Consider the following 20671-nt stretch of genomic DNA (forward strand, 5'->3'; position numbering starts at 1 on the left):
GCAGAAATTAGGGGCGCCATCTTGGGAAGGTCGACCGCTACCCTAAACCTGCTGGTTTAAGCAGAACAGGAGAAGGAAGCCTCAGCACTGTGCAGCAGATTACTGTCTGTATGGCTTTGTGTGTGTATATATATATATATATATATATATATATATATATATATATATATATATATATATATATATATATATATATATATATATATATATATACTACACATACAATAAAATATCCCCTTATTGTTCCAAAATGGGTCAATTGTTTTGTTACAGCAGCAAAAGATTACAGTAAAAGTGGTCACACAATGTTGAAAAGTAAATATAAAGTGTATAAAAATAACAGAATAAGAAACAGTCCTTTATAGGGACCTCATTGAAGCCAATATCCAGGACAAAACCTTATTACCTTTGTGATATTAAAAAATCTGGATATTTTGATGGCAAAAATGAATTTAGATTTAATAACAAGAAACGCTAACCTGCCTGAATATATGAAGAAAAATAACAAAAGTGCTTCTAGAAGAAATTAATGAAAAACTCTCTGACAGAAAAAGAAACACATTTTATTTTGTACAGCATTAATGCTAACAATGGCACTCACATTTTGTAGTTTATAAACCTAAATAGAATCGCTAACCAGGTTTATTAACTTTTTTCAAATAGTTTTACCTTTTTTTCTTCACTTGTTAACTTTTTCCACCTTTATTTCCAGTAGATAATATATCATTCATTATCATCTAATTGGTCAAATGCCAAAATCAGATGTAGAGCCATGTAGCAGGATCTTTGCTGAATGGATGGATGGACATTTTTGTGCAGTGCAATGATGACTGCAGGTGTTTCTTTAGAGATAACCATGGTTCACAGCAGAGAACCAATGATGCCGAGCAGCAGCCTCTTTTTAAAGTGTCCAGTGACGTCATTCTGACTGAATCCTGACAGATTGATCTGCAGCCCTGTCCTCATCACCACCCACACCTGTGTTAATGGACCAATCACTGAAACCATGTGAGCCGCTCCTTTAAGGCAGGGCTGCAATGACATTGAAATGTGTTCATTTTCTAGGCAAATATTGACTTTGCAATTAATTGCTGTTACGCTGATCACTCTTTAGAACATTCTGGAGTTTATGCAAATTGCTGTTATAAAAACTGAAGAAGTAGACTTTGTAAATATTAACGTTTGAATCATTCTCAATAAAAGGATTGAGAATGATTCTCTGTTTGCGTATATAGCAATGGAAAAATATAGAAATGTCTGATTGGCTGTACTTTGCAACAGCATCCATTCTATCAGAATATTCTATTACTCTTAATCACAGAAAGGATATTTAAATAAACTGAAACACTTCTTTGTTTTCAGCAAAAAAAAAACAAAAAAAAAAAAAAAAAACGTGAGGATTAGTTAAATATTCAGTGAGTTAAAGTTTATATAAATAGATTATTTTGCCTCCTTAGCACATTACAGAGCGGAGCTGTCGACCGCCCCAAGATGGCGCCACCAAATCGCGTCAGCGCCCAGAGGATAAAGCGATCTATGCGGCTCTGCTCTTATCTCTGCTGAGCGCGTTTCAGAATTAGCGGCACTTTGTTGTTTACCTATTTGCTGTAATTCCGGTTCAATCCAGTTTCTTTATAAAGCAGCTCAGGCTTCAGTTTACTGAAAATATTGCGGGTTTTTTTCTGTTTCCTTGTATTTTTTCAACCGTTTCTCCCACGTGACGTGTCCTTTGTGTTGTTTAGTTTAGCTTCAGACACGCAGCGTGGGTGTCCTTATTTCCACATGGGGATATTTTGGGGGGTTTTATGGTGAAACCTCCACCTTTTTCTGAGCGGATACAGAGAGAAGCCCATGAGGCGCTGTGGGGGCCACAGGTCCCTGCGTCCCCCCCCTCAGAGCCCCGCGCTGGCCTTTGGTTTCTCCACCATGAACGTCTCTAGGAGCAATTATCGCGTGTTTTCTGCAAACTCCTCATCCGGCTGCACCGAGCTGCCCACCAAGATCACAGAGTGAGTGGGAATATCCTTCATCATTTCATGACATTAATGATGATAAAGATGCAGAATTAAGGGTTTAGTTTTCCTCATTCTGTCTGATTACTGACTTTTAGCTTTTTGTTTATTGAAATATTTATTTAAAGGCTGCTGTAGAATATGGGCAGGAAAGAGTTAATGAGTTTTTATCACTAATTAAAAGAATAAAGTTGAATTTGTAGGAAGAATCCCTAAATGAACATGACGTCATCTCATTGGTTCATTGATTCCTGTCCTTAAAAACAGTCCAGGAGTTCTAAATAAAGTCTTTATAAAGATGGAGGAAATAATTCCTCACAGACCAGAGCTTCAGTTTATGAATCCTCTGCAATTATCAGGAACATTTTTTAGATAAAATCAACTGGAGGGAGATCAGTCGGTCTGAGCTGCTGAGAAACATCAGAAGTTCAACATTTAGAATAAAAAAAAAAAAAAAAAAAAAATATATATATATATATATATATATATATATCTTTGGACTTCAAAATTGCTTTTTAATCAGTTTCTGGATATTTTGATCATATTTTTTTGTTTCCATCCATCCATCCATTCATCAGTCTATCCATCCGTTCGTCCGTCTGTCCGTCCATCCATCCATTCATCCGTCCATCCATTCATTCGTCCGTCCGTCCATCCATTCATTCATTCATTCATCCGTCCATTCATTCATCCATTCATTTGTCCATCCATCCATCCGTTCGTCCGTCCATCCATTCATTCGTCCGTCTGTCCGTCCGTTCATTCGTTCGTCCGTCCGTCCATTCATTCATCCATTCATTCGTCCATCCATCCATCCGTTCGTCCGTCCATCCATTCATCCGTTTGTCCGTCCATCCATTCATCCGTTCGTCCGTCCATCCATTCATTCGTCCGTCCATCCATCCATCCATCCGTCATTCATCCATTCGTCCGTCCATCCATTCATTCGTCCGTCCGTCCATCCATTCATTCATCCATTCATTCGTCCGTCCATTCATTCGTCCGTCCATCCATTCATTCGTCCGTCCGTCCATCCATCCATCCATCCATTCATTCATCCATTCATTCGTCCATCCATCCATCCATCCATCCATCCATTACATGCCACCATTCCCTCTTATAGACCTGAATCAATTAATTGTGATTAATTGATTATTGAAATAATCTTTAACTAATTCAGTAATTGATTAATCGTTAACTGGAGTATAGAGGCTGTAAAACACGCCTTTAGCTGACAGAGCGACACACTTAGAGCAGGAATTATATCAAGATTGTAAAGAAATCTATAAACATTTTGCATTTAAGATAAAATATATACATATTTATTTTTCTTTCAATCTGCTGCATCCAGAACTCTTCAGGTGGAAAAGTTTTAGTTTCACCTGATTTTTTTCATTTTGTAGAAAATCTTCTTTAAGGAACCTACAGCTCTACACACGTTTCATCAGAAATGTTTGATTCTAGTTTGGATTTTCTGTGTTGTTGTTTCCAGGCGCCTGGGTGTGGAGCTGGGCAGGTCGGTCGTTTATCAGGAGTCAAACTCAGGTACGGTTTAGCGGTCTGTCCAGGTAACCGGGATCCAATCAGAGCGTCTCACACCTAGGGATGGGGATCGAAACCCGGTTCCATCAAGGACCCGGTTCCACTTTTTTCAAAACCCGAAAATCAATAACGTTTGGGCTTATCGATACCACTATCGAGTCTGGTTGTTTTTTTTTTTTCCTCCCGGAGGTCCTGTAACATAATTGTGTGTCCCTCGAGTCGCGTCACAGCATTTAAATCTAATCAATCCAATCACTGCAGCATGTCCACCAATGTTTTGGAATGAAATTGTAAGCAAACAGATATTAAAAGTAAAACAAGTGAAGTCTGGCAGTTAACTTTGCTCGCGACTCGAGGATGGCTGAACGGAAAAGACTCCTCCTCCGGCTGCTGCTGCCGCCGCAGTCGGGCCCGTCTTCATCATCCACTCAGAGTACCACTGGTTAGCGCGCGCACAGACTTTGTAGCTTGTCCGGTCAGTTAAAAATAGTAATTGTGAAATCTGTGTTGTAATCGGAAGCATACAAGCTAGTTAGCTTGAAAAGTAAATAAAGTTTCAGACGTGCTGCATGATGATGTGTTCAGATTGGCTCAGTAAAACGACAATTAGGTTATCATGATGCGTTCAAGTGTAACGTAAAGAAAACGGGAAATTTAATTTTTGGCGAGAAACATGAGTAATACAGTTGTATATTGCTCTATATATAATGAAACTACTGATGCCAACATTTATTAAAAATTACATTTAATTTAAAATACAATTATTTATTTGTTAAATATTTTCCTAATCACTAAAAACATGATGAAAAGTGACAGTAGACAATACATTAACCAACAATTGTGAAAATATATTCTAGTTAGTTTTATGTCATTTCGAAGTGGCCTATTACATTAGCCACGTTTATTGAAGGCTAGAAACCTTTTTGTTATGCTCACTTGTTAAGCAATAAAAGCAATACCAGTTCTGTTAAAAAAATTTTGTCGCATCGTCTTTCCACCAAATAATCAGAAAAGTATCGATAAAGACTCGGATCGATAAGGAGTATCGATAAAGGTATCGATATCAATAAATATTAATGATCCCCATCCCTACTCACAACTGAACCAGCTATGAAACTTTCTCTCCCTGCAGAGACGAAAGTGGAAGTGAAGGAATCTGTCCGAGGACAAGACGTCTTTATTATTCAGACCATTCCAAGGTATTCCAGCTCTGATCATCTGATGGCAAACTGATGATTAAACTCCTGTAAAGAACAATAAAAATTATGATGGTTTTATAACTACTCAGTGCGTCATTGGCTGACAAAAAACATAATACTACCGTATTTTCCTGACTATAAACCCCTGCTTTTTTCCCTCCCTTTGAACCACGAGGTTTATAAGAAGGTGCAGCTTTTCTGTGGAGATATATTTCATATATTAAGCATTTAAATAATGTTTTTTTAGCATTGAATAGAAAAACAAACATCTTCTGAACCAGCCTTTGCCTCAGAATGTTTCTCAGTTCCTTTAAACCTTTATTAAAAGAAGGAAAATAGATTTTATTCAATCTGTTTTTAATGTCTCCATCGACGCTTCAGGGACGTCAACACGGCCGTCATGGAGCTGCTGGTGATGGCTTACGCTTTGAAGTCGTCTTGTGCGAAGAACATCATCGGAGTCATTCCCTACTTTCCCTACAGCAAGCAGTGCAAGATGAGGAAGAGAGGCTCCATCGTCTGCAAGCTGCTGGCTTCCATGCTGGCCAAAGCCGGTGAGGCAGAGCTGCACGGTAGAGGGGCCGTTGTGCTGTGGGAAGGTTTGCGCCACAGCGTTGAGGAATTAATATGGTGTCACATTTATTTCTAAACTAAATTCAATTCCATTCTATTCAGTCTATTTCTATAGCTCCAATTCACATCATGTCATCTCAGGTCACTTTCCAGTTCACCAGATCATCCAGTCAGATTGATTCAAAGTTTTCTATCTAAGGAAAACCAGCTGATTGCATCGACTCATTGACTCTTCAGCAATCCCTCACACTAAGCATGCTTGTAGCGACAGTGGAGAGGAAAAACTCCCTTTGAATTAAAAACACTAGCTACGTTTACATGCGCAAAATTTCCCCGATCCGATCCAAACCTTGGTTGATCGGAAATTCAAAATCTCCGTTTACAAGGACACTAAATGAAATGATCCGATCATGACGTGTGTATACATGTACCAAGCGTTGGATCAGATTAAATCTTTGAAGCATGCGCAGAACTTCCTGCCAAACTTGGCAGTTCTGTCTGCGTCTGGTTTTTGGGAGGCCTGACAAACGATGCGCTCGGAGCGAGCGGAAAGAAAAACGGAGAGAGGAGGAAAAAAGCGCTTGGCAGCGAAATGTCCGAGAGAAAATGTAGAGAATGAGCGATTGAACCGGCGTGGGAGAGCGAGTGGGCTGTGGAGAGAGAAAAGAGGAAGAGGAGGAGGATAAATTCCTGCTTCCTGCAGCTTTAAATGAACTTGAGTGTATAAGTCGGCGTTCCTAGACTCCTCCCGCCATGTTGTTCACAACAAGAGCGACCGGTGGTTTCCTGTTGTTGACAAGGCGGAAAAACGTCACGCTGACGTCGCACACATGCGCAGTGAAGATTATTTTACTCTTTAGATCCGAATGGGTGTTTACATGGACGCCAATCGGAATGGCGATCGGCAAAAACCACCTCTCTCTTTCGGAATTAAATTTAGATCCGATCGGACCGAATCGGATTAGAATCTTCAGTCTGACATGTTTACATGAAACATTTTTGATCTGATCAGGCCTTCAATCCGATTAGTTGTGTCCATGTAAACGTAGCTACTGATCATTTATTGAACAGGATGGAATAATTTCAGATTTAAAATTTAAACTTTTCCTGTAATTTTTGCTGCAATGTTTTTATATTCAGTTTTCTCTGGGAAAAATATCTGTTGATGAAATCCATACATCGCTTATTTTGTTGTAAGGATAATTTTATCATCTGATGCGGTTATTTTTGCATCTGATGAAGGTTCTGCGTGTCGTTGCAGGACTGACTCACATCATCACCATGGACCTTCACCAGAAGGAAATCCAGGGCTTCTTTAACATCCCCATCGACAACCTCCGCGCTTCGCCTTTCCTCCTGCAGTACATCCAGGAGGAGGTACATCAAATAGAAAACCCTTTAGTTTTTCTCTGAAAACGTCTCTCTGACATCTATTACTTAAATATTTTTACCTTTATATCATTAGTTTTTCCCTTTTTTAAAAAATGTTCTTCTGTCTCTCCAGATCCCAGACTACAGGAACGCCGTCATCGTTGCAAAGACTCCATCTGCTGCTAAAAGGTAACAGGAGCCTAGAGGCGGGATTTCTGATCCCTCATAGATGAGGTTTAGCTCAGAGCACGGTCTCGTACTCTGTGAGGTTTTAGAAAATAACGAATATATATAAACCAGGGGTCACCAACTGGCTCCTCCCAGCTTGGAGAAGCTTTCAGCCGCACCGCTGCAGCTTTTATGGGATAAAATGAATCTATAGTTGAGCTAAAATTAGAGTTTTGATCAGGCACAGCTTTGGGTCTTCAGGCGCTTTCTACCATAGACATTATGACTCTGTTGGAATTCATGGGCTGCGTCCTCTGAAGGCCAGATTCAAAGGCCGATGACGTCATAGCGCGGCGCCGAGGTCTGGTCAGATTCCAAGACTCCTCGGCCGTTTCTCAATATGAGCGTTCTCGTGTACTCGTGGCACGTCATCAGCCTCAGCCCGAGTACCGTTCCAATTCTCGAGAACGCACCAAATCCCCGGATGTTGTTCTGGCCCCGCCCTCTTTATCGAGCATGCATCAGAGCAGACTTGTGCGTTCTTCAGACTGACCGCTTCCCCAGAATGCCCCGCGGCCGCAGCTTGATTCCAGACAGCGCTCACAGTGGTAAGTTAAACATTCCCTTTTCTGCTGCTGTTGTTCTTCAAAAGTACGTTTTGAAATCGTTTGAGGCGATAACATTATACATTGAAGCCTCCCTGTGTGGCCTGTTTACAGAGTTAGTGCGAAAAAAAAAAATAAAGTCCGACGTTGAGCGTACCAGAGTGACCAGCAGACCTCCGAGGGTAACCGCAGCCAGGGCTAATGTTACCCCGTCTGTAGTGCACTTCTCTCGGTCTAGTTATGTGTGAACTACAGCTCGTTCTGATGCCGGTTTTTTGCTTTAATTCGGCCAAACGTCCAATTTTTTTTAATGTTTTTTAAGCTTTAGAAATTAAAAATATTGTTTTCAGAATGTTTTGTGTAGGGAATAAATAGTTTTTAGTGTTAAAGAAATGCTAAAGAACGTTGCATGTGATGACGTCACAAGTACGCTTCTGTTCCCATACACATACGTGCTTGCGTGCTCGCGTTCTCGTCAAGTCCGATCTTCCTGCGTACTCGGCAAGAACGGACTTAACGAGAAAACGAGTACGTACTCGTTAAGAGAAACGGCCCTTGTTATGCGACCTTAAAATGCGTCCTTCTTTTTGCCCAATTTGAAGGACGGGTCCAATGTATCCTCACTATTCTTGGATATCCCAGGATTCATTGCAAGACCAAGCAAGCCAGCTGCTCCGTGATCAGAGGAAAAAGGGAAATGGCGCCGACCAGTGGTGAATATTGGAAGTGCAGTTTAATATAATACAAGTCATTTAATAGTTCCGTCTGAGATGAATGAAAATAGTTGTTTTAATGGTTATAGAGTCAGATATGTGGCGGTAATGTTTGATTTATCTAAAGGTTTTTATCTGTTACAGGTGCTGGTCATAAAATTAGAATATCATGAAAAAGTAGATTGATTTCAGTAATTCCATTTAAAAAGTGAAACTTGTATATTATATTCATACATTACATACAAACTCATATATTTCAGATGTTTATTTTGTTTAATTTTGATGATTACAAATGACAACAAATGAAAATCTCAAATTCATCATATCAGAAAATTAGAATATTGTGAAAAGGTTCAAAATTGATGGCCCCTGGTGCCACACTCTAATCAGCTAATTAACTCAAACCACCTGCAAAAGCCTTTAAATGGTCTTTCAGTCTAGTTCTATAGGCTACACAATCATGGGGAAGACTGCTGACTTGACAGTTGTCCAAAAGACGACCATCGACACCTTGCACAAGGAGGGCAAGACACAAAAGGTCATCGCTAAAGAGGCTGGCTGTTCACAGAGCTCAGTGTCCAAGCACATTAATAGAGAGGCGAAGGGAAGGAAAAGATGTGGTCGAAAAAAGTGTACAAGCAAGAGAGATAACCGCACCCTGGAGAGGATTGTGAAACAAAACCCATTCAAAAATGTGGGGGAGATTCACAAAGAGTGGACTGCAGCTGGAGTGAGTGCTTCAAGAACCACCACACACAGACGTATGAAAGACATGGGTTTCTGCTGTCGCATTCCTTGTGTCAAGCCACTCTTGAACCACAGACAGCGTCAGAAGCGTCTTGCCTGGGCTAAAGAGAAACAGGACTGGACTGCTGGTGAGTGGTCCAAAGTCATGTTCTCTGATGAAAGTAAATTTTGCATTTCCTTTGGAAATCAAAGTCCCAGAGTCTGGAGGAAAAGAAGAGAGGCACTTCATCCACGTTGCTTGAAGTCCAGTGTAAAGTTTCCACAGTCAGTGATGGTTTGGGGTGCCATGTCATCTGCTGGTGTTGGTCCATTGTGTTTTCTGAGGTCCAGGGTCAACGCAGCCACATACCAGGAAGTTTTAGAGCACTTCATGCTTCCTGCAGCTGACCAACTTTTTGGAGATGCAGATTTCATTTTCCAACAGGACTTGGCACCTGCACACAGTGCCAAAGCTACCAGTACCTGGTTGAAGGACCATGGTATCCCTGTTCTTAATTGGCCAGCAAACTCTCCTGACCTTAACCCCATAGAAAATCTATGGGGTATTGTGAAGAAGAAGATGCAATACACCAGACCCAACAATTCAGAAGAGCTAAAAGCCACTATTAGAGCAACCTGGGCTATCATAACACCTGAGCAGTGCCACAGACTGATCGACTCCATGCCACGCCGCATTGCTGCAGTAATACAGGCCAAAGGAGGCCCAACTAAATACTGAGTGCTGTACATGCTCATACTTTTCATGTTCATACTTTTCAGTTGGCCAACATTTCTATAAATCCTTTGTTTTTATTGGTCTTCAGTAATATTCTAATTTTCTGATATGATGAATTTGAGATTTTCATTTGTTGTCATTTGTAATCATCAAAATTAAACAAAATAAACATCTGAAATATATGAGTTTGTATGTAATGTATGAATATAATATACAAGTTTCACTTTTTAAATGGAATTACTGAAATCAATCTACTTTTTCATGATATTCTAATTTTATGACCAGCACCTGTACTTATTAAATTAGTTTGGCTGGAATTTAAGGACAGATTCTAATATATCTGCGGGGGGGAGGACTATAAATCTGATAGTAAAAGCAAATTGTGCAAAACAGCAATAAAAAAATAAAAAGTATTTTTTGTTGTTGAATATTAGAGAATTTGCAGATATATTTTTTATACATATATTGATTAGATTTACTTATATCTTTCTACCCCTTTTATAGAATAGAATAGAAAATGTCTTTATTGTTTCACAATAATTATTTTCAAGTACTTCAAAGCAATGTTACGACTTTATTATCGAAATAGAAGGAAAAAAAAAATCTCTATTCTGGCCCTAATATCCCGTCTACAGTAATAATAAGTAGAAAAAATAAACAAGTAAAATTTTGAGTATCATTTCTCGACGTAGTCACCGTCGGTCAACGTGTTTTAGCGTTTTCCAGCTTCAGCGTGCTCATAACTTCTACAAAACGTACCTCTAACTTATCCAACGTATGCCGTCGTTTTTACCTGATTTTCTGTACGTTAGTGATGCTGAGATGAAGCCTCATTGAACCGTTTGGCCAAATTGCTTCAACGATCCCCACAGTTCATGAGGCTTCATGTGAACATGTCACCACCTACTGGTGGACAGCAGAACTACAGTTTCTAATAAAATCTGTGATTTTTTTTTTTTTTTTTTTTTGCAACTGTTTATCTTTTTTTCCCCTTTTAAGTTCCCTTGAAATGATTAATGGTTGGTGTGTATAATAAAATCTTTTGTAAGTTTTTTTATGTGTAAAATTTCTTAGAACAATAATTTAAGGTGCATAGTTTTTCTGCCATTTTAGTGAAATAAACTCAAGCAGACTGTGACAGTGTTTGTGCAAATTGGGCAATGATGAGCAAAATGAACGGTGTTAGTAATTTTTATTCAAACATGATAGTTTTTTGGTTTTAATCAGGTTGGAAGTTGTGTTCAACCAATCTTTTGGCTAAACCGACATAATTTACCCAATCTATATTTTTACTCGGGCAAAACAATGCAGTTTAGTCTCATCCGCCAAAATAATTAAGTTTAAGCGAAATTTTCAAAAGTCAAAAACAGGTCTTGAACCATCAACCTCCAGAGTGGGAGCCTGACTCTTACAGCTGACGCCACCTATGTAGATGCTCTCACTCAGGAGAAAATACTTCTTAAGACTGACGTGTTAACGCGGGCTTTGTCCGATGGTTTGCTCAAATTTTGTAGCCTGGGTGCCAGTCCGAACTTAGTCCCGCCCACAAGGTTTGAGGTCGGGAAGTTCGGTCTGGCTCTGCTCCATAGTAGCGCGAGTATTAAAGCCCACTGTCAGGCGATCCAATCAAATTGTCAGGGCGGGCTTTATACGATGATGGACAGATGATCAACAGTAACGTTATCAATCACGTGACCAAAGCGCGCTTGGGTGACAACAACAATGGCTGCCGCTGGAGAGTTGAGGTGAGTAGATTCTGCTATTAGGTCTGTTCTAGAAGATATCGACAGCAAATTAATTTTAAAAGAGGAACAGAGAAACGCGATCAAGGCTCATCTTCTTATTCTAGGCGTGCAACTGCACGCTTTGATTTTTGTGGACAACAACTATGCGTCGCTTAACATACGTCACGCACTCCGTTGCTCTTATTGGTTGTAGGTCTATCCAATTGAGTGCAGAGGCATTTTTTTTCCTGGTTCGTTCGAAACACGCCCCATAATCAGCATCAGACTCATTCTGACTAGAATTGAGTAGGACTACGTCAGGCTACAAATTTTTATCATTACATTGTTTATTCCAACCAAATTAGCAACTAGATTGGTTGTTTTTCCAGCCAATCTATTATTAGAATCTATCCAAACTTTATCCAGCTGACAGCAGCTCTCCTCCAAACTCCCACATCTTGACTGATCTTGCGCTTTCTGAACCACATCCCGAAGCGGTCACATGGTATCACGGTAGCGAGGCCTCGGACGTTAGGCTTGTCCCGCTACGTGGATCGGATCGGGACACCGATATTGGCAAAAAAATGCATATCGGCAAAGCATGTAAAATGCCGATCCAGTTTTAAAAAAAAATTCCGGTCCGTATTTTCCAGTTTCGCCGATTGAAACGATCCATTCCACTATTTTGCGCCAGTGTTTCCCTGTTTTGCATTTTTATTAAAACTTACAGTAATACTTGCACCTTTAACTGTTTACGGTTTTACTGTTCACTGTGCAATTTCAGATTGCTATTCATAATTTTGTCCAGTTTGTGTTTATCTCTTAATAAACAGTTAAGTTTGTTGTTACCAAGCATTGTGTTTTATTCAATCTCACCTAATTTAGCTGGCTAGCTGTTATCAAGAGTACTAAAACCCTTTTCAACATGAGTCTTACAACTAAGGCTAAATACTTTAACTTAAACTTAAATACATGCTCGGATAGGCTGGTATCGGCCAGTATCGGTATCGGATCGGAAGTCCAAAAACAATATCGGTATCGGATCGGAAGTGCAAAAACCTGGATCGGGACATCTCTATCGGACGTCATTAATTTTGGCCCCTCCTCTAAATGAATCACGCCTCGACACGCGCTTCGGGGAAACGCCCCCTCCATTACTCTACACACGCCTTGAAGCCTCGACTCATCTCATACCATCACTACTGTACAGTCAAGCATACCTTGGTGTAAATCGTCAAGGTGTGACAGCGGCTTAAATGGTTTTATTAATATTGACTTTGGTCGACATCAAACGTTTTTTCTTATAATCAGACAAATTCAATTTATGGATACCAGCGGTGGGGAGGGATTACCATATTTTTCGCACTTGGCTGGCCATGTGACTCTGGTGCGGTATGTATACGTTTTGTTTTTTTTTCACCATGAGAGGGCGCTATGTAGCTTTGCAACAACATGTATTCTATTAATACCGCTGAAAGAAAAAACTTACCACAACAAACAGCTATGAATTTTTTTCTCTCATAGCGCGATGTAATCGGCCTGTGGCTGCATAGCCTATTAGATGGTTTTGTTTTGCGTTTTTAAAATAGGCCTTTTACTTCTTTCAAGATTGATTGTTCATCTCTACTGTTTTTTTCCTCGAATTTTGTTCTTTTCTTCTTCACTAAAGGACCGTTTTTATTTCCGTAGCTGTTGTCTTTGGAGATTATTTTATTTAATGAAATATTAATATATATAAATATATAAAAGGTGCAAATTTTAGTCCGTTTCACCTTTTGTATGTTTTTTTTTTCATTTTCATAATGCATGTTTTGACTGCTGCGACTTAAACTCCGGAGCGACGTATATTCCAAACAATACGGTATTACTTTAACTGAAGTATTACTGTTCCTCAGTATCACAGCTTTTTATTTTGTCCATCCTGAGTTACTTACTAGATTTAAACATGCTTAAATGGTTTTCGGGTCATTTTGAAACCATGGCAACCTGTCCCAGCTGTTCTGAAATGACGCTTTAGTTTTCCTCTCTGGTTCAGTTTGGTGTCACTTTTTAAAGCTGCGGCAGAACTTTTTCATTTTGACGTTTTGAAATCTGCCTGGATCAATTTTGAATTTTGAAGTAAATGTTTCTGAAACATGGTAATAATATTATGATGAAAATCCAGCAGCACGTTAATAAAGCAATGCTAGTTCAAGAAATTGATTCAAAATTGAAGGTTTTCTTGCTTTAAACCTCCTACTGACTGTAGGAGGTTTAAAGCATCCTTTTGTTTTCATTCTGCTGACATTTAATGCTACGTTCAAATGCACGCAGCAGGAGCGGCAAAAACGCGCGTGCTGCGTCATCTTTGATGATAGTGGGTCTGCTTTTCTGCTGCCTACTGTTAGCGGCAGGTGGAAGTAGATGTTAGCGTTTTTCACGTACGTAATCCAAGCTGCAGGCACCAGAATAATAAAATTTGACATAATTTGCCGGCAGGTTTCTACATTTTTAATTAACTAGGCGTTAATAAACTGTTGCAGAGGAGTGATCATAGCGCTCTGCACTGCAAAAAATTGAAATCTAAGTAATTTTTCTTAAAAACCGGGCATTTGTTCTTGGATTAAGGAGGTAAAAGAGACATTTTGCCAATGGAACAAGAGAATTTACACTTAAATTTCAAGTGTATATTATCGAATTATCTTATTTTAAGCATACAAATACTCATTTCATTGGCAAACTTTTCCATTTACCTACTAGAATTAAGGGTAAATATACTTAATTTAAGAAATTTTTACTTATTTCTAGATCGTTTTCCCAGAGGAGTGATCATAGCGCTCTGCATCAGCAGTGCTGCGTCTGACTCCCTGCCAGCTCCCAGATCAGCTTCTCTGATTGGTCGATGCGGCGCGTCCAACGGCTAAAGTTGCATTTTTAGCTGCTTCTCAGACGCTCAGAAGCTCGTGAGGCGCTGCTCCTGCTGCTCTAGATGCTGCAGGACCTTTTGCAGCGCCATGAGGCGCATCGACCATTGACTTTGCATGTAAACCAGCAGGTTCTGCTGCTTCTGGTCTGAACGTAACTTTTTCCTTTTCCAGCTGGTTTCCTCCGTCTCAGGCTGAGGTGCTGCAGCTTAAGACTCTTCAGTTTCTACCTGTTCTCCTGTTTCAGAGCCCAGTCCTACGCTGAGAGACTGCGACTCGGCCTGGTGGTGATGCACGGGGAGGGGCAGCATTCAGAGTCGGACATGGCAGACGGTCGGCACTCCCCCCCGCTGTCCCGGACCACGGCGGGACACACAGGCCTGGAGCTGCCATGTAAGGCGAAGGAAAGACCTGCGCAAGTGTTTGAACAGAAATACTTAGAATTGCAGCCATTTTCTTTGAGCGTAGGCCGTCCCAGTAGCACGCCAAACGGGGCGTCGCCCTTTTTCACGTTTTGTCGAAGGAGTTAAAACCTGGACAAATTCCCCCCCCCCCCCCTTAAATCCCTCTAAGGCGAAGCCCTAATGCTGTTAAAACAAATGAATTTAATAGTTTTTTTCCACTGATGCTATAGATTAGACAGACGATGCTGTTTAAAGGTCCATCAAACATGGCGGACTCTTCCTGACGCCTTCAGGGCACAGATACGTGGTCACTCCGCCTCTCATGGCTGCTAGCCTTGGAGATTCCAGAGTCATAGCTTTCCAACAACCGTTTTCACGTCTTTCATCCAGGTTGTCATGACTGTTACAGACGCAGCCTAAATATGACCAAAGGCTCCGTAACAAGCAGGAATCAGCACTTTAGTTTGACCAGATTCTCTTTTCTCAGGTTTAAAGATCATTAAGCTGCTAAAATCAGCTCCACCCGGCTAACTTCAACCACTGTGGCTCTAAAAAATTTGAGCAGATTTAGCATTCAAAGGCCTTAAATCTTAACCTTTGCGGCACATCTCTCCCCTCATGTCTCCTGTCAGTCAAACTATCAAATAAATGCTGCTTAAAACAGAGAACTTCATGTCCTAATTGCTTAATTTAAGCATAATATTCCAAAAATTTTAAAATCAATTCACTGGACTTTGTTTCCAAGTTTGAAGACGTTTCTCTTCCATCCAGGAAGATTTTTCAATCCAAAATGTCAGAAATAGCGTTTAGTTCCAGGTTTTATCCAGCAGCCCAACAAAGCCTGGTTTTAGTTTAGAAAACATGCAAATAGAAACGGATGAACGGGTACCCCCCTTTGGAATGGGGGTCGCTTGGCTCATTTTGTTAGCCCGTCTGCGGCGGCCGGGGGCTAGCGTCAGCCCGTCTGCGGCGGCCGGGGGCTAGCGTCAGCCCGTCTGCGGCGGCCGGGGGCTAGCGTCAGCCCGTCTGCGGCGGCCGGGGGCTAGCGTCAGCCCGTCTGCGGCGGCCGGGGGCTAGCGTCAGCCCGTCTGCGGCGGCCGGGGGCTAACGTTAGCCCGCCTGCAGCGGCGGCCGGGGGCTAACAGCTAGCGGTGTGTGAAGCACCGCCGGCTCTGATGGCAAGATTTTTGTTTTATTTGTGTTTATCTGACTGTGTTCATCATTATTCCTCCACTAGAAGAAAAAAGTCATAATTTATTATTATCTAGAGACTATTAACCCATTTAGGCCGGGAAAGCATTACCGCATTTCTACCATTCAAGCCGGGGGTGCTGTTGCGTCATTCTACCATTGACGCCGGGAGAGCATATAAGTCAAGCAAGAAGAAAGAAGTTTTTTTCAAGCAAACATGGAGGAGTTTGACAGAGAAGAGTTGTCTGAAGGCAGTGATTTTGAGGAGTGTGTCGGCTTTGATGACGGTATAGATGAAAATGATAACTTTGAACGCGCTGAACCAATCGAACTACCACCGCAATGCACGGAGTGTTTTCAACCGCACACCTGGAGTGAAAGTTGATTTGCCTGCAGACGCCACACCGCTGCAGGCATTTGAGCATATTTTTAATGAAGAACTTTGGATGCATCTAGTTACCGAGACGAATAGGTACAGTGACCAAACAAACCAAACTCCAACAAGAGCAAAGATGGCAAAGTGGTCACCCGTGACTGTGACGGAGATGAAGACATTTATTGGGCTGTGTATGTAAACCTCTCTTCAGGACGCAGTTCCCCCAAAATATGTCCCGGGACAGATTTGTGGCCATCTGGAGGTAGGTTGTATGCAATTTATAACACAGAAATATGCATTATTATGCATAATAATACTGTTAATAAGTAATCATCAGATAGTTATTTATGTAATGTTTGTTCTTTATTTTGAAAACGTTTTATATTGCACATTCTCAATGAAGACATGATCACATATGGAAAAAATAAAAGGTTGAATTTTTTTTTTTTTGATTACTGCTTTTCAAATTTTTTTTTTGGAAGAATTTCAAAGATAAAATATATTTTGAGTTCTATCTGCTACAGAAGCTGAGATATCAATAATTTAGGCGTTGACACAGTTGCTGAATTTACAGAAAAACTTCAGGTTTTAGGGGTATTTTTTAAAATCGGCCATAGGTTTTTAAGGTGTTTTTTCCAGGCGTTTTAGGCCTAAATGGGTTAATAACAGGAGGTGAAATGCAGCTCCAGGTGAGCTTTGAATGTGGTGATGTCATCAGTACGCTGCTGTTCCAATTGACCCAGATTTATGCTGCGTGCTCCGGTTCTCCCAGAGTCCAGACTTTCCCGGGTTGTGAGTCCGTACTCGTGTTCTTGTGAACTGAGAAACGGCCCTATGTCTCCTAACAGGTGAGGTGAACAGGTGACCTCACCTGTTCAGCCAGACCAACGATTCCCTTTAACGACCCAAAGGTGTAGACCCGTTCATCCGTTTCAATTTGCATGTTTTATAAACTAAAATATCGCTTCGTTTTTGGTCCACTCTATAAAGCCTCGAACTCGACACCAATTTTGACATTTTGAATAGAAAATCTTCCTGGTTGTGAAGAGAAACGTCTTCAAACTTGGAAACAAAGACCAGTGGATTGTTTTTAACTTTTATTTTCAATGACTCTGACCTGGATGACTGAGAATCTTCACCAGTTTATTATATTACCAGAGTATTATATTGATTTATGGGGAAGAATAGGAGTTATTAATATTTTAGGCTCGTTAAATGGTTGTAAAATAATTTCACTGCTATCAGCTATTCCTTTTAAAGTCAGCACCCTTTCTGTGGGTAACTTTTATCTGTTGTTCAGTGATGATGCCGAAGGAGAAGCCTCCTATCACCGTCGTTGGAGACGTAGGAGGAAGAATCGCCATCATCGTGGTAAGATGCCCACAAAATGAAAATACAGCATAAAAAGGAAATGATTTGGGTTTTTAATCTACTTTACAGTCATTCCTCATTAAGTCTGATTTTGATGTTAATGTTGAATATTTCTCATAAAGTTGAAATGTCAGAATTTCGGGTATTTTTGTTTTCCAGTGAAGCCATCAGCATTTGATGTAAACCTGTAAAAACCCAGATAGCGTGTTTTTATTAAAGGCTCCGATGCTCAGTTTGCTTGGTCTTTCTAACCTTCCACAGGATGACATCATAGACGACGTGGAGGACTTTGTTGCAGCAGCAGAACGACTAAAGGAGAGAGGAGCCTATAAGATCTACATCATGGCCACGCATGGGCTGCTGTCTGCAGAAGCCCCCCGGCTGATAGAGGAGTCTGCTATAGATGAGGTCAGCTTTGGTTTAATCCACCCATTAAAAACCAGCGGGTCAGAACAAAGAAAATCATCAACCAGTAAAGGTCCACAGACATTTTTAATTATAATCTTTAAACAGAATTTAACACTGAAATAAAATTAGGTGTTTATGCATCAATGTTATACTGTTTTATATATTATTATTATTTGATTGATTGATTTTAACGTTATTGATTGACTGAGAATCTTCACCAGCTTATTACACAATAAGAAAAACCTGGAAATTTAACAGCTAAAAAGATCAAGCAGGGGAGGCTGGAAACTTTCCTCTATTTCAAAATTCAGCAACAAAATCAGTAATTTATAGAACAAAGCTCAGTCTTGCTAAGCTGGTCTAACTGCTGCTGTTAGACTCCGACTAATGAAGCAAATCTTATTTCTCAATTAGGGAAACAGAACTCTGACATTTTGGTTTATTCCTCCGTATTCAGCAAGGTTTAGCATTACTTTTACTATTTTAAGATTTACTTTACAAACTGTAAAAAAAATATATAAGTATTAGATTTAACAGCAGTTAACTAACGAACGCTAGTAAAGAAAAACCAATGAACAAAGTTATTTATGTGATATTTTATTGAAAAGAAACCTCATGAATTTATTCATGTTAGAATCCTCATTGATTTTAATGTTAAACAGATAAACAGGAGATATAATGAAGAAATTAATAAACAGTAGCAGCCGTTCAGTTAACCCACTTTCCTTTGCTGGTTCCCTATAATTCCTTATTAAACATCAATCTTTCTACTAAAATATTCTGTCATCATTTCATCACATTAAGATCTAAAGAGAAGCGCCATCTGCTGGTCAGACCCTGTAATGCAGTGAAAGGGTGGAGCAGGGATTAAAGTAGAAAATCACTCGGAAATAAATTAATGTTAATAAAATGAGTCAGTCGGCCAATGGTAGCAAAGGAGCGCTCTGAAGCTAACAGTATTAGCCAATCAGAAGAAGAAGGGGGCGGGTGTTAGAAAAGCGGTGGGGGATATGAAGTGTCAACTGCTGAACCGGACCTCAGCAGAGAGCCAAGAGCCCCCCGTCCTTAGCCAGAGGAGGGGGCAGGGAGCCGGTAAGGCAGGCGGGGGGAAGCACGGGGCCACCTGTGTCCAGGCTACCGTCCCCCACTGGCTCCCTGCCCCCCTCCACTGGGGTTCCCGGACTGCATTGTCGACCAGAATACCGGACGGTTTTGAAATCCCCCCCAGACATTTTTTTAGGTCTGAAAAGTCGGACATGTCCGGAAAAAAAAGAGGACGTCTGGTCGCCCTGAGCTACGCCAACAGTTTCATGCCTGTGATGAAAAAGTTCAGCCTCAGGATTTTTTTTGAGTCAAAAAATCTGCAGATCCAGGAGAAGAACAGTGAGTGGAAGATGGAGGGGATTTTGATTTTGCTGGGAGCTGCAGGGAAGTCTGCTGCCAGCTGGCATTTGACTGGGAGGGGCTGTTTTAAATGGTGTTACAACCCCCCCACCCTTAAGACCACTAAAGGGTAAATTCTGGCACTGGGTGTAACACAAAAGTCAGTAAACTAAAAGATGATGTCAGCAGGAAAATACCATTTATTTACAACTTGCAGGGGTCACAAAAAAAAAAAACGGCAAAACAGTGACCGTAACAAATGGCTGCTACTGTATGTGCTCGATGGTATTCATGTAAAGCGGAGGTCATCAACGGGGGGGTCTACGGAGGTTCTGCAAGTTTTTTTCCACTGATTTAAATGTCTTTAAATCCACATTAAGATGAATTCAACAGACTGTAGTAAACAGATAAATGGAGGCAGAAGATCAATGATCAGAATCACCTTCCTTACATTACTCCATCTGTAATACAGTGACTATAGGACCAAATACTTGGTATATATATATATATATATATATATATATATATATATATATATATATATATATATATAATTAGGGGTAGGTCTGATGGATAAAATGATTTTCTGAGGAGCTGCAGGCTGATAAATAAACACACTCTGGATGTTATCATGGATTTACAAACTTAACTTAGTTTTATTTAAATCATTACATCAATAAATATAATTAAAAAAAAATCCATACTATGAATGCTAAGCTGGGTGTTTATTGAGTTTACTGAGCCTCTGTAGACTGAAACTGATGGCTGCGTCTGCAGGTGGTGGTGACCAACACCGTCCCCCATGAGGTGCAGAAGCTTCAGTGTCCCAAGATCAAAACGGTGGACGTGAGTCTGATCCTGGCTGAGGCCATCCGCCGCATCCACAACGGAGAGTCCATGTCCTACTTGTTCCGGAACATCGCCGTGGACGACTGAGGCGGCGCAGACGCCGCGGGACGGACGCTTCCTGTTCAACATAAATCTGATTGATTTACCGAATGTCACAAATGAGGCAAGAAAAACAGACTTGATGCTCGGAGGCGACGTTCTCACTGGCGTTTGGTTTTTCTCTGCTCTGGAAGAAAGAAAATAAAGGTTTCGATTTTTATAAACATTGCCTTTAACTTTATATCTTCATCCATCTTAACCCTTTATAGGGACAGTTAGCATTTCTGAATCACTTGAGGGAGGCATTATAGAGGTTGATGACCACAGGTAGGATCCTGTGGTGTATCTGGGTAGGAGGAGTCTTCTGCTGATCTAGAA

At 40.6% G+C, this 20671-nt stretch overlaps 1 protein-coding gene across 1 annotated transcript; it reads left to right on the plus strand.

Moving 5' to 3' along the window:
* The first annotated feature begins 1750 nt into the window (after window positions 1-1750).
* Window positions 1751-20427, plus strand: LOC119774230 (phosphoribosyl pyrophosphate synthase-associated protein 1-like). The gene is made up of 10 exons (XM_038271638.1): window positions 1751-2009; window positions 3505-3557; window positions 4687-4753; window positions 5135-5307; window positions 6588-6703; window positions 6831-6886; window positions 14520-14665; window positions 17544-17614; window positions 17876-18022; window positions 20183-20427. The coding sequence occupies exons 1-10, from the start codon at window positions 1852-1854 to the stop codon at window positions 20339-20341; spliced, it is 1146 nt and encodes a 381-aa protein (XP_038127566.1). The 5' UTR covers window positions 1751-1851; the 3' UTR covers window positions 20342-20427.
* The last annotated feature ends 244 nt before the right edge of the window (window positions 20428-20671 follow it).

Source organism: Cyprinodon tularosa, unplaced genomic scaffold (assembly GCF_016077235.1).
Source record: "Cyprinodon tularosa strain WSP-4 unplaced genomic scaffold, ASM1607723v1 ctg801, whole genome shotgun sequence".
Taxonomy (NCBI): Eukaryota; Metazoa; Chordata; class Actinopteri; order Cyprinodontiformes; family Cyprinodontidae; genus Cyprinodon; species Cyprinodon tularosa.